This window comes from Rhinolophus sinicus, chromosome 17 (assembly GCF_057876585.1).
Source record: "Rhinolophus sinicus isolate RSI-liver-muscle chromosome 17, RSI-T2T, whole genome shotgun sequence".
In the NCBI taxonomy this organism is placed as follows: Eukaryota; Metazoa; Chordata; class Mammalia; order Chiroptera; family Rhinolophidae; genus Rhinolophus; species Rhinolophus sinicus.
Window position 1 is genome coordinate 192,905,896 of NC_142517.1, and position 15,606 is coordinate 192,921,501.

General features: G+C 32.4%; 1 protein-coding gene across 4 annotated transcripts in view; it reads left to right on the forward strand.

The window, feature by feature from the left end:
• The window catches only part of SPAG16 (sperm associated antigen 16), a 749,410-nt gene that overhangs the window by 8,663 nt on the left and 725,141 nt on the right, over positions 1-15,606 (forward strand). For 3 of the 4 annotated variants that reach the window (XM_074312750.2, XM_074312756.2, XM_074312767.2), the window contains exons 2-4: positions 1,315-1,361; positions 2,515-2,610; positions 10,288-10,406. In XM_074312750.2, the coding sequence (XP_074168851.2) occupies positions 1,315-1,361; positions 2,515-2,610; positions 10,288-10,406 (262 nt within the window). The remainder of the gene's footprint in view (positions 1-1,314; positions 1,362-2,514; positions 2,611-10,287; positions 10,407-15,606) is intronic. The other variant, XM_088793833.1, reaches the window with a different exon arrangement.

Consider the following 15,606-nt stretch of genomic DNA (forward strand, 5'->3'; position numbering starts at 1 on the left):
TGGAAGCTAATTGGCAAACACCTCAAGTATTTACATGCACAGAAAATCCATACAGAACAGGAGAGGTAGTACAGCATAGTGAAATCTGAACTTCTGGGGCTGGTTCCCAGCTCTGTTAGGTCCTAGCTGTGTAACCGTGTGCCTTTGAGTACTGATCTGTAAAATGGAGATACTACTTCCAGCTTTGTAAGTAGGATGAGGATGAAATGAGTTAATACATGTAAAACCCTCAGGACAGAGTCTGGTTTCAATTAAATACTGTGGAAGTGTTACTAGTTTTTATTACAAATAACGTGTATTGCTATATACACCTTCAGCTAACTCTTGGAAGACAGAATAACAGACAATTTCTTATAACAAGCAGCGAAATGAAAACTAGGCTAATCTCATCTTTGATTTTTGTAACCATTACTGTGCATTAAAATTTTTAATTTCATATCTTTTAAACTTGGTATAACCAAGCCTACATTTGAAGAAAAAAAATAAACCTGCCAACCAGTAAAATAACTGTTACATTGAAGTTTTAATTTATAATTAGTAACATAACTTCTGCAAATTTTATAGTGATGCTGTTAGAATGTCTTATTAGAGTCATTTCCATCGATATTTTAATGTTTATTTCTTGATAATTTGTGAACCACTTAATTATAATTACTGTGTAGTTTGTATTTGTTTAAAAATTAGGCTGCCTTTCTTGAGAAGAGAATTTAATTTTAAAATTAAGAAACACATATAAGAAAATAAAGTGAAGACTTAAATAACTTTCATTGATGAAAACTTTGAAATGTATTTTGTACTTATATTTAAATATTGGTGTGCCTTTTTTTTGTTTTTTAATTTACGATGCTTTAAACCAAATGAAATCAGTCTGTCTTCTGAATGACTCAGGAGCTCCGGAGAATTCAGAATGGTTTGAGATAAATTTGAAAAACTTACTATCATCATTTATTGTCCATTATTTTTCTTATTCCTTTCTAATTTATATTATTTTATGACATTGTATACTTTTGTAAGCCTTCTTAGAAACAAGTTGGAAATCATTAGATAGTAAATAAACAGATAGAAATAGCTTTTTGTGGGTTTGGGTTTTGTAGAACAATAATTTAAAATAAGAATTCAAATATTTTCTTTTAAAATATCTCTATTTGTAAGCTGTACGGGGAAGAGACATTTTTTAAAAATAGCTTAAATTACATGTATTTGCCAACTTGGTAAGATAATTGGATCTATTACTGTATTTTAAGGTCAAATCAATTTAAAATACAATCATTTCATTCCATATGTTTTGAGATTAAAACTTAACAAGATACTCAGAGGTCACCATAACTGAAGCATCTGAAGATGATTATGAATATGAAGAGGTAATTTGTTCATTTTAGGTATTCTCTAGATTAATTGTGATTTTTCTTGTGAAATATTTGGTTTATCCCTCCTTTCCTTCCTCCCGCCCTTCTTTCGGAGATGCTAGTTTTTCAACTGAATTTAGCTAATTTTAGCTGGTTAACAGTGAGTTGTGAAAATTGTATTTAAATTTGCAGATTGGTTAATACTTCTGGCTTTTTTTGGTTTTCCTGTTAATGTCCTGAGTCAGCTCCTTATCACCTGCCTTGTGGGTCCATACTACAGACTGGCATCTCTATGCAGCAGGCATTCCCTGTCATCCCGTCTGCTCTTGGCAAGGTTTCCCAGATGTGCACTGCCTAGCTGGAGCTCAGGTCCTATGCGTCCTTCCAGCTTAACTGTACTTCTGTCTAATGTGTCACTGTCTCAAACCTTTCCTTTAATTCACTGTTCCAGTGAGTTCTATCATTTCTTCTGAGGCTTGGAGGATAGAGTCACTCCTACAGGACAGCAGCTGTGAATGAAACTGTGGATGCAAGCCTGGCCATTTCTGGCCTGGGCAAGCAAGAGACAGGACAAACACAGAACATAGGCTCTTTATTACTGCTTGTAATGGAGATGATATTAATATATACCATGTGAAATTACTGAATGAGTTAAATAAATGAAAAGGACTTAAAACTGATCACATAAGCATGTGGTAAGTGTTAACTATCATTAATGTCATAGAGTTGATTATATTCTTCCAAGAGCATAACATTCAGACCGTGAGTGTTTTTCTTTTCTTTTTTTTTTAATAACCTAAAAATTTGCAGTTGCTCACAGTAATTATGCAAAGGTAATGGGGAGAAAATCTGGGATAAGGAGAGAATGGTGGCATTTAGATGGTCTAACTTTTTTTTCAGCAGAGTTATTAGTCTACATTTGTTATTATAGATAAAAGTAGTTGTCCATAAGCTAATATTGAGTTTATTAGAAGTGACATTGAGTGATGTTATAGAGAAAGTCAGAAAGCCACCAGTTATCCATTTGTCATAGATCTTCAAAATGACATGGGGCCTTACGTAAAACATATTTTTTATCTTTTTTGAGGAAAAATCAGTTCTGAAATGAAATAAGGTATTTTTATATTCCTGATAACCCTTCCTATCCTTTGCTTTCTGTGTGATTTAGATACCAGATGACAATTTTAGTATTCCAGAAGGTGAAGAAGATCTGGCAAAAGCAATTCAGATGGTTCAAGAACAGGCTACAGATACTCATATTTTGGTGAGAATTTTAAACACAACCATTTCCTGCAGTTTAACAGTGATAACTTTTTATGTGAAATTTTGAAAGTCATTTAAATTTCAAGTACTTCACTTTACTTACAAATGCAGCCCTATAACCTTCTATGTCTTTTTCATTTCTATTTCTTTATCCTGAAACCTTCCTTTTAAGTAAGTAGTCATATGAGGTCTGCCAATTAAGTTCTTGAACTTGTTGCAACATAAAATGATGGGATTCCTATAAAATTGAACTTACTTCAGAATTGACAATTTAATGTTGATAGCAAAGATGTTTTTAAAAGTGCTTTATATTTTCATACCAACACTAATTTAAAAGAACGGTTTTTTTTAATGAGGTAGCCTTTTTCTACTGAGAAATGTGAAGGAAATTGTGATACTCTTTTTAGTTGCAGGTTTGACTTCCTCAGTGCTAAATAATATGTGATAGACTTCACTCCAAATTCTACCCTATGTCAATCTTTCCATATTTTGTAGACTTCCTCTGTCTAAAAATCCAGTAACTCCTTTCCAAGATATCTGTCTGTTCTTAATTGAAAAAAGCTCAAACTAAGACGTTCTTGAATCTGGAACTGATTACATTCTGTTACATTCAAAATGGAGAGCTCTAGCTCATAGTAAACTGCATTTTCTAATGTGTCTTATGCATATAGTTCCTTCTAAGGAGACACAAAGTGAAGTCTACTATTACACATTGACTTATTAGTTCGTTGGATATCACAATACAGTAATTTATGGGAATAGTTTTAAAATATAGCATTCTGAATGATAAGTAGCAAAAGCATATCAGTTGCATGATGTTTATTTGCAACTTCTCATTTTCCCTCTTTACATAATTAAGTAAAGAAAGATATAAAAAATACTTTATGAACTACTCATTTGTATTGGTACTTGGCAAGGTAAATGTGCCTGACACAATGCTTGGCACATAGTAGGTAGTAAATGAATAGCAGCAGAGTAAGTGAATGAATAAATGAATCATTGAATGAAAATATTGTGACCCAAACTAATTGCTTCTTTGTATCTGGTATCATAATAGAACTTGTTTGTAAATCCAAAGTTGTTTGTGAATCCATGGAACAAATAAAATGGAGTTGTTGTTGTATCTGCTGAACCAAGTATCAGTAATTCTTCTCTCATCAATTTCTCAGAAGGTTTCTTTTATCATAATCTTGCAGGAGTTAACTTTCTAGATTTCTGATGTATTGATAGCTGGTTTACTCTCATTTAAGTTCCGGGTACCTGTTTTTTGAGTCTTTCAATGAACAATGCTAATGCAGAAAATTCACAAAAAATTGCTTTTTAGCTTTTAAAATTAAATATGGGTTCATTTTATGATGAGCACATCAGTTGTGCATTTCTAATTTGTTTTTTATTTTCTATAGTGTTTTATCTTCAGAAACTAGCTTTGAGTTGTTCCATGGGCTTTCTGTTTCAATGAATATTTATTGCTTATGAAACAACCTTCCTTTTGTTAGGATCTTATTACATCTGTTTAAGTAAGATATATTTTCTTCTGTGTTGGAGGGTGCAGTAGTCCCTATTCAATGAGGACTTTAAAATTTTTCATTAACGATTGCAAGTAAAAGGTCATCATATTAGGAAAGTTGAATATAGTTAAAATAGTTGAAAAATTGTTAAAAATTATTGAAGTAGTTGAAATAATTGAAAGTTGGAAATGTAAATAGTCTTTTTGTTAAACATTAACAAAACTACTTATTGAATGCTTCACATTTAAATAAATTCCTTTGATTTTCTTTTAACCTTGGTAATACCGTGTTTCCCTGAAAATAAGACCTAGCGGGACCATCAGCTCTAATGCGTCTTCCAGAGCAAAAATTAAGACCCGGTCTTATAGTAAAATAAGACCGGGTCTTATATAATATAGACATTAAAGTGGTTTGCAATGCTTTGTAACAGTGCCACTCTTCCCGCTATTTTTTTTTTCTGTTTTGGAAAATAATAGTTCTTTTTCACAAAAATATGTTAATCTATCATACTAGTTATAGGTTTTATTATTATTACTTAAAAATAAATTAATATTTAAAAATTTAATTTCTAATATAGTAGCTATTGATAGATAGAATCCATATAAACAAAAGCTCTCTGTAGTCCTCAGTACTTTTTTAAGAATATAAAAGTGTGTTGTGGACATAAAGTTTGAGGAGTTTTGTATAATTTTATTCTAAGAAATTTTCCAATGTATTAAGAATTTTTTTATCAAGTATTATTCTTGTTAAGAATTATATTGTTATAACAAAAAAGTAGTCTAGGATTAGTAAATTTGTATTCCTTTTATTTAGACCTGAAGGATCACCACCTTTATTTTAAATTGTATATATCATAAATGCTAATGAATTAAATAGGAAAAATAATTTTCGTTACTGTTATAGGTCCAATGACTAAGTGACAATAAAAAGGTTTTTGTCTTGATTGAGTCCCTTGATGTACACATTTAACTGCAATTAAAGAACCAGGCTGCTTTTTCCTAAAGTCTTCCTTATAGATTCTTCAAGCCCGTATATTTGACTGAATATGAGTGAAAGAATTGATGAAATGAACTCCCAAATAAAATAAGGTTTATGTTTTAAGACCACTTGGTTTTTATTGTTTATTTTCTTTCTCACTAGTCAACAACAGTTCTCAAAGGAACTCACTGACTTTGGAACAGCTCAGAGTATATCAAGTCACTTAATTTTGATACTTGGTCCAGTAATTCTTTGCTGTTGAACATTTCATTAGTTCTTAAGTCCTATCGAATTGGATGTTGTCATCCTCTCTCACCCCTCGCTTAGACCAGCTTCCGCTACCATCCGCCTTCTCTCACTAGCGCTAATGTATGTTGCTGGTGCTGTGCTTCCCTCTCCTTCACCTGAGAGATGTTTCCAAATATGTGTTTTAATCTGTCTATGTAAATCCTCAGTGACTCTTCCCTTCCACCTTCCTTTGCCTTCTTGCTATGCTTCCCATCTAGTGTTCCAATCTCCTCTTTGGTCCTTTCTCCATAACACCTGGAGATTGAATGGACTGACCTCTCACCCCTTGTCTTTGCCTCTGATGTTTTTCTGGCTTTGAATTTCCTTCCGTCCCCTTCCGTCCTTCATCTGCTGAGCTTCCTCTTCTATGAACTCCAGCCTAAGCATCTCCTTAACAAAGCTTCATTCACTTACTCAAGACAAGTGAAATATTTTTCTCCTTTATCTATCACTTTATCAGCTCTCTACTATTGTACTCATTGCACTATCTAGAAACCTCTCTAGAAAATTTCAACTTGATAACTTTCATATATAAAACTAAGCTATATGCTAGAGCCACCTCTGTCACCAACAGATTTCTGGATCACATGTGGATGGAATATTTTTTTATAATTCAGCAATCTTCAAAGTGGGGCATATTTTGCTAGCTTGTAGAGTGCTTGTTCTTTTTGTGCTTATTCTGAGGTGTTTTATTACCATCATCATTAAATTAGTGATAAAGCCACAATGAGAGTTGTACAGAATGTGTAATTGAGATAAAAGTGCAACTTAAAATTATATAAATGTACTTATTCATTGTGTATATTACAGCAATGTAGATTTATGAACAGGCTTTTATCATGTAACCTTATCACAAATAATACAGTTCCATAGTGCTATTTTTGTTTACATGTTTTGTTTTTACTCAACTAGTCTTTCAATTCCTTGAGACAGGAGCTGTGTCTTATTCACATTTAATTCCTATCACCTTGCATAGTGCCTGGTATATGGGAGATGTTCAGTATATATATATATATATATATATATATATGTGTGTGTATATATATGTGTGTGTATATGTGTGTGTATATATATGTATATATATGTGTGTGTATATATGTATATATATGTGTGTGTATATATATGTATATATGTATATATATATGTATATATAGTGAATATTATGTATATAAAGATAAAACAGCATTTATGATCACATTATAGTGTAGGATGTGTGTGTGTGTGTGTGTGTGTGTGTGTGTGTGTTGTGTTTAAGGCAGGACTATGGATTAGACACATAGTATGTTGATAGGATTATAAACCTCAATGTGTAAGTAAGAACTATGGAAGTTTAAGGTGGCTGGATTTCTGTTCTGGATGTTTCAAAGTGTGTATGTCAGACGTATTTAGGAAGAGACAGAATAAAATTTATTTAAGAAGGCAGGCATCAATCTGTGAGGTGTTTTGCAATCATACAGACATATAGACAAACAGCAGCCCAAAGGCATGTAACAAACTCAAGTAGATACAATCTCTGTGTTCCTGATTCCTTCAATTATTGACATTTTATTTCATCCTATAAAATGTCATACTCACATTTACTGACCCAAAATGCCAAGGTATAGCATTTATTATTGTATAATGAACGTTTGCTTCCAGCTGTTGTGCTCTGACCTAAAAATTATATAATCATCCACCATAATGCAAAGACTAGAAGGCAGGCTCGCTGTACTCTGCTACTTTGGCATCTTCCATGATGTTTTTTATAGGGTCCTGCACATAATCAACATTGTTACCAGAAATAAACTCACATATGGGCAGATAATTTTTAACAAGGAGCCAAAAGCATACAATGGAGAAAAGAAAGCCTCTTCAATAGATGGTGCAGGGAAAATTAGAAAGCCTCATGCAAAAGAATGAAACTACTATCTGTCAGCATATACTAAATTAACTCAAAGAGGATCAAAGACCTAAATGTAAGACCTGAAACAATAAATTGCATAGAAGAAAATACAGGTACTAAATGTATGGACCTTGGGTTCAGAGAGGATCTTACGAATTTGACCTCAAAGGCACGGGAAGTAAAAGCAAAAATAAAATAAATGGAACTACAAGAGACTAAAAAGATGCACAGCAAAAGAAACCATCAATAAAACAAAGAGGTACCCAGCCGAATGGGAGAAGACATTTGCAAACAACAACTCTGATAAGGGGCTAATATCCAAAATATGTAAAGAATTTGTACAACTCAACAACAGCAAAACAATCCAATTAAAAAATGGGCAGAGAATCTGAACAGACACTTCTCCCAAGAAGACATACAAATGGCCAACAGATATATGAAAAAATGCTCAACTTCACTAGCTATTAGGGAAATGTGTATCAAAACCACAATGAGTTATTGTCTCACACTAGTTAAAATGGCTATCATCAACAAGACAAATAAGAGCAAGTGTTGGAGAGACTGTGGAGAAAAAGAAACCCTCATGTATTGCTATATTGCTGGTGGGAATGTGAATTGGTATGGCCACTATGGAAAACAGTATGGAGGTTCCCCCCAAAATTAAAAATAGAATAACCATACCACCGAGCAATCCTCCTTGTGGGTGTCTACCCCAAAAAATCTGAAAATATTTATCCATAAAGATATATGTACCCCGATTCATTACAGCGACATTCATGGTGGCCAAGACATGGAAACAACCAAAATGTTCTTCAATAGATGATTGGATGAAGAAGATGTGGTACATATACACAGTGGATTATTACTCGGCTATAAGAAAAGATGAAATATTGCCATTTGTGATAACATGTATGGATCTTGAGATTATCAAGTTACGCAAGTAAGTCAGTCAGAAAAAGTCGAGAACTATATGATTTTACTCATAAGTGGGTTTAAAACTGAAAGCAACAAATGAACAAGACAAAGAAAGAAAAACTCACAGACACAGACAACAGTTTGGTGGTTACCAGGGGTTAAAGGGAGAGGAGGGTAATAGAAGAGGGTAAAGGGGTCAAATATATGGTGATGGAAGGAGAACTGACTCTCGGAGGTGAACACACAATGCAATGTATCGATGATTATAGAATTGTGTTAAAGAATTGTACACTTGAAACCTATATAATTTTACTAACTGATGTCACCCCAATAAATTTAATAAAATCATTTACAAAAAAATAATTAGGAAAGAGATTCCAAATTATTCTGCTGGACTTTTTAAATTTGTTTTTCTTTTTAGAATTTTAAAACCCTACTTATTTGTGAGAAATTTTGTGTAGCTCTCCAAAGTTGCTTGAACTCGTCATTGTTTTGAATGTCATAACAGATAGTAGTAATTACCATCAGCGTTGAATTATGTATAGCACTCTTGAAAAGAAATTTTTAGGGCAACAAAGATTCTTTTGCTTCACTGCATGTCTGTGAAACCATTCTGTGAGTTCTGTGTCACCTGGTATGTAACCGCCATGTTTCCCCGAAAATAAGACCTAGCCGGACAATCAGCTCTAATGCGTCTTTTGGAGCAAAAATTAATATAAGACTGGGTCTTATTTTACTATAATATAAGACCGGGTAGTATATAATATAATATAATATAATATAATATAATATAATATAATATAATATAATATAATATAATATAATATAATATAATATAATATAATACAATATGAGGTCATATGTTAATTTTTGCTTCAAAAGACGCATTAGAGCTGATTGTCCGGCTAGGTCTTGTTTTTGGGGAAACACGGCATTACCAGGTTAGGGAGGAAAAGTAGGAAGGAAAAGTTCACTGTTTAGTTTTTGTATGAGAAAATATATCTGTCCATCCAAATGACCAGCAGTCAGATTAATGAGTTCTGGCCAATGAGAAGAAAATGAATGCACTTTGGAAACAATGATACTGTTAATATTTTAAAGGATTTACCTATTTATGTTATACCCTGACTTAATACAGTACTTTTTATGACTGTCCGGATTTCATATCTCACTTGCTGAAAGAGTACCATTTTTCTAGTTTAGGTGTCTGCAAACTCGTTCTCTCAAGGGTCACATAGTAAACATTTTAGGTTTTGAGGGCCTTAAGTTCTCTGTTGCAAGTCATCAACTCTCTCAGTACAGCAGCAGCCATAGACAATATGTAAATGAATGGGTGTGGCTGTATTCTAATCAACTTTTTTTATGAGAACAATTAGCTGATGCCTCATCTAGTTGATAGACTTATTTACCTCTATTATGAAATAGTAATGCAAGCCTCCTCCTTTGCCCATAATTTCTTTCATAGTGTTTCTAAAAATTAAGTCACCAAAATCATTATTAGTATTTTTTTATGATGATGATAAAAGAATTAAAAGTTCCATACATTTCTTCTTTTTAAAAATGTGTTATATGATATTGAAAGGGCAAGCTGACCTCCTTATTGTTCTTCATGCAGTCCAATCACATCCTTGCCTCAAGTCCTCTGTACTTGCTAGTGCTATATATGGAATATTACCTCTTTTCTAGATTTACACTCAGATGCTGCTTTATCAATGAAATCTTCCTTTATTACCCTGCATACATAGTAGCAGCCCAGCTCCACACACACATCTGCTGTATACTTGGCTCTCCCTAGTTTTAATTATCTGCTTTTTTTTTTCCCACTCAGTCACTTAGTACCATTTTCTGTGCTGTGTATTTTTAAAGTGGTTATTTATTTTCTGTCTCCATTCACTTGATTATTAGTTATGGGAACCGAGTCTTTTCTGTTTTTATCACTGTTTTATCTCTAGTGATTATCCTTCAACTATCTTCCACCTTAACAAAAAGTAACACTCAACAAAAATAGTCGAAAAAAAAAAAAGAATGAATGAATGAATGTCTTTTCTATACCATTAATCAAATATTTCATGTTTTCAAAATAAATAATTGAACATTTAAATTTCAGGAGGAGAAAACAGACCTTCCTTCAAAGCATGTAGCACCTGAAGTAATAGAAGACTTTCTCTGCAATTTCCTGATGAGAATGGGAATGACCAGAACGCTTGATTGCTTTCAATCTGAATGGTAAACAATTATGTAGATACATAGTTCTCTAGAAATGCTAACAGTATTTACATGTACACTTTCAACAGTCTGAAAAATCTTGGTCACTCAGCTTATACAAAACAGATGAAATAGATGGAAACCTTTCTCATCCCCACTACTGAAACCACAAAACACACACACAAATACATAAATGCATATAATCAGGATATTAATTTCAAATATATTTATATTAAACATCTTTCTGAAATACTTAAATTTAGGTGATTTTCAAAAATCAAGAAAATGGAATATCTCAAGAAAATGGAATATTTTATGAGATAATTTCCTAGTATCTTCTACATAATTAGTAAGAGTATTATCTCTTGCATTAAGACATCCTACTAACAATACTACTTTGCTTGTTTTACTTATACTATAATGACCTGCCTTTCTCTACTCACACAAGTGATTGATTCCTTTCCTATAAATATTCCTTCATTTAGATGTAAGGGGAAGCATTTTCAAATAATGCCTAAACACAAGACTTTCTTGTTCTAATTGAAAATTTTAATAACTTATTGGTTATAAAAATCAGCAGGAATACTGTCTTTATTCCTTTGCTACCGTAATAATATCATCAAGCCTGTTTTTTGAGTGCTAACATTCTTTAACAAAATACAGTGTTTAACATTTAAAGGCCATTGCGTATTACAGAAAGAGGGACTAATATGACATATAAAGATGTTTATAGAGTTCTTTGGCTAATCCTAATTTTAAATATAGGGACAATGTGTCATTTCTACTAATCCAACTGTGATGTAGTTTTATTTTCTGGTTTTTTTTTGGTTCTCACCTACTTAGACCATGCACAGAGAAGTCAGTTTTATTATTTTAAATTGCATATCGAATATTAATAAATTCAGTGAGAAGAACCATTTTTTTCATTAGTATAATTTAGGAAAAGAGCAAGTTTGATGGTAGAAAAATAATACTGTTTCTATTAAGTCTCGGAATTGTGTGAATTATTTTTATAAAAATGTCACTAAAAATAATTAGAAATGTGTTAGAAAATACATGTTTGTAAAAGTAGATAGATGATTAATTTGCAGTACTAAAGAAATGGAAGATGGATATAGTTCAGTTACATTTTCTTCTGAGAATATATATGAAGACGTGTAGTGCTTACATGTTTGGCCAGTCGAAAGTGTGAAATGATTCCCTTGGAGAAATCTAGAACCAGGTATGATCTTAGAAATTAGGTGCCTGTCATATTATCCTTTCAGATTTAGCAATTTGAATTGAGATTAAATTTTAAGAAGCTACAATTGTATTAGGATTTTTAGAACACTAAGTAAGCATGCCATTTAGCATAATATTACAATCATAAAGTAAAATTTTCCTAAAATATCTCCTTATTATATGGACTTTGTAGTACTATGGTTCAGATAATTTTATCCTTATCCTTGGCTGCCAGTTTATAATGAGATTAAAAATTGTGTTGAGATTATACTGTATTTGATATTTTTATTTCACGTGAAACATTTTTGGCTTTGATAAGAAACCTTTGTCTATTCTGCATGGTAGGATGATAGGAATATTAAATATATTACCTTTATCATTTTTATTATGGAGAAAAGCACATATCATTGATATGAATTCTTTAATCTTACAAAGAGTAACAAAACAAAGTTTCTCCATTGTTAGTTTGTAAAAAACAAACAGAAAACCCAAAACCAAAAAACCTGAGTGGTAAAATTTGGCTTGTGTCCTTTCATTCCTCAGACAGTAATTTCAGTAAATCCTTTAAATTTGGGGTCAACAAACGAAGACCCCTGGGCCTGCCTTCTGTTTGTAAATAAAATTTTATTGGAACAGAGCCATGACCTTTCCTTTATTTTTTTAAAATTTATTTATTTATTTTTATTAGTTTCAGGTGTACAAAACAATGTACTAGTTTGGCATTTACACCCCTCACAAAGTGATAACCCTCCTGCCCCAGTCTGCTACCCCTCTGACATCGTATATAGTTGTTACAATGCATTCACTATATTCCCTATGCTGTACTTTACATCCCGTGGGAAAAAACACACACATATATACATATACATATACATATACATATACATATACATATACATATATATATATATATATATATATATATATATTTTTTTTTTTTTTTTTTTTTTTTTTGAGTTACAGTTGACATTCAGTATTATTCAGCTTCAGCTTCATGGACAGCGCAGTCCATGACCCTTCTTTTACTTATTGCCTATGGCAGCTTTCATGCTACAGTAGCAAAGTTAACTAGTCACAACAGTGACCAATTGGCCCAGAAATCTTTTTTGCAAATTCCATTTTCTGACCATTTACAAAAATTGACATACATATATAATATAGTATGCCATTTTATATTTATATTATATATACATAACATATGTATATATTTAATACATGATACACACACACATATGTATATGTCAGTGTGGTAGGGAGTTTTTTCTGTGACCCACAAAACAAGTCTACACTGTGAGTTTGATGAATGATATTTTTATGTCAATTTTAGAAGTACTCTGGATAATGATAATTTTCCTGGAGGCAAAATTAAAGGTGGGGTTAAAGTGGAAAAAATATGGTAGTGCTCCTAAGTACCCTTACCTGAACATATGTCAACTCCGTCCTTTACTTCACTGGGCCGTTTTGCTGGCTGTTGGCTGTTAAGTCAGGACTCCAGGACTCACTCACTGGAGACGTACATTCCTGCTCTTCTTTGCCCGCGCTTCTTATTACCTCCCAATCTCTTTAACTGTTCTTCTCTTTATAGCCAAATGTTTTGAAAACAGGGTCTTTATTTCCTTCCTTTCTCTCTCTCTCTCTCTCTCTCTCTGTCTCTCTGTCTCTCTCTCTCTCTCTCTCTCTCTCTCTTTCTCTCTCTCTCTCTCCCCCCCTCCTTCCCTCCCTCCCTCCCTCCCTCCCTGTATCCCTCCCTTCCTCCCTCCCTCCCTTTCTTTTCTATTCTAGTCAATCCTTGGTTCTCTCCAGTTAGGCCTCTATTGATGGTTGGGTAGTAATAAAAATGCCATCACAGGTAATAATGCAATTATTTATAATATTTTATTACTAATTTAATTTTTTCTTATAGAAGACATTATAAAATATGTATTAGTATATTCCTGTAATTTCAAAAAGCAAATATTGCTACTTTTAGCCAATAAAATTTGGCATAATACATAGTTACTCAAATATGGGCAGTGTAGTTAAAACTTTCTGGAGTGACTGGAATTAAAATTACACTTGAAAAATCCCTTATGTTGCCCAGTATGTGTGGGAAGTATGTGTGGTGCTGTGTACATATTACTGTCTCTCAGTGAATACTACAGGACCAGTTTTTGTTCCTTTAGCATTTAAACTTATTGCTGTTTCTTCAGTTGATTAGGATTTATCTTCTGGTTATGTGTCATGTTATAAGACTTTTTTTCTCACAATCAGAATTAAGTTAAGCATAGGAATGTTGTGACTCTTGTATTAATATTATGCTGATGTTTTACTGTGTTAATATATTAAATTTGAGCTCTGTAAATATACGCACAGAGATTTATTTATGTACTGTGTTTTCAAAAAGGCAAGCTTTTGAGTGAATAGTTAACATAAATTTTGTAACCAAAATTAATATAGTGTTTATTAAACACGAAATAATTAAAAATATTTAAGAAGATGAAGCCTAAGGTTTATCACTCAGGAATGCACTTTGTATCATTTTTATTAACACAGTTTTTTCTCATGTATTATCTCACTTATTTTTCCAAAGAACTATAGAGCAGGAAGCCACTATCATATCTCCATTATATGGGTGAGGAAATGGGTTTAGAGAGGTTAGGAAATCTGCCTTAGTAAGTGGTAGCCAGTCACAGCCAGTGAGAGGCAGTCAACCCATCTCACAACATCAATGCTGAAGTGTGGAACTATGCAAGGGAATCTTGAAGAAATGCCAATAAAAGTCCTTTTAGCTTGACTAGAGACTGAAAGAACTTAAGAAATATTTTGATTTAGAGTTCAAATTTGTGCCCATTTCCCATTTTGGTTTGAGGAATCACGGGGCCAATACTAAACTTGCTCAACCGTATTGTATCTTTCTTGTGAAGGACTCTGTTACAGTGATACATCACGATGGTGCTGGTGATTCCAACATTGTCAGTCTGGGCAGTACGTAAGGGAATTTTTGTCATCTTTGGTGAAGTATTTCCCTAACTCTGAAAACATGGAGGAAAGATTCTCATTTGATGCTTCTTATTATCTAGGGGACTGTTTCCCTGTCTTATATACTATGCCTTAGGTGTCATCATGAAGGAAAAATAACGCTTATTCTGATGACATCATTTATGTTTACTGAAATTCTATCATATTATTTGTCATTTGTGACAGTGGATCTTAAACTCTTTTAGTGCATACACAAATCTTATGAAAGCCTATGCATTTTGTTCCTGAAATGTATGTATATTCTCTGTTTCTGTACAATTGTAAGTAGTTGATGGACATTATGGTGACTGTGAAGATCACAAATGTTAATTTATTGGTAATAATTCATTGGCAATTCTGTTGGTAGTAAATTTTATTTCCAGTTCCTAATAGTTAAATGACAATCTTTTTTCCCCACCTAAACCATGTTCAGTCTTATCTAAGGGTAAGTGACTAAGGTGGAAGAAATAAAAAAGGTTTGTGAAAACACACACATAGACACACCTGAAACAAAAACCAAAAAAATCTTATGTAGGAAAATGCAGGTTTTACTGAGAAATATGTTTCTGGAGTTTGTAGATTAAGATTCCTAATTATCTTAAAATAATGTTAGTGAGTTTAAAGTTGTATTTGATTTTTTTACATGGCTGGCATAACTTTTGCATGATAAATGATTTTTGAGTGTCCTAAGATATATATGACGTAGAATATGTTGTGTTATGTTTTGATTTTTTACTTATTTTACCACGTATTTATTTATATACCATTTAATTTAGAGAAGGACTACATATCACTTTTATTGTTGAAATAATCAGTGGTTTTTTTTCAGCATTAAACAAAATAAGTTTCTGAAAACCAATTTTAAGCTCAGAAAAACTTTATGGTCCAATACTTTAATCAGTCCTTATATGTCTTTTCTTCTGAGATAAGTATAAATCACATTCCAAATACGGATAAAGTAGTGAATTTATGATTAAATAGTTATCTATTTGTTATTTTAGAA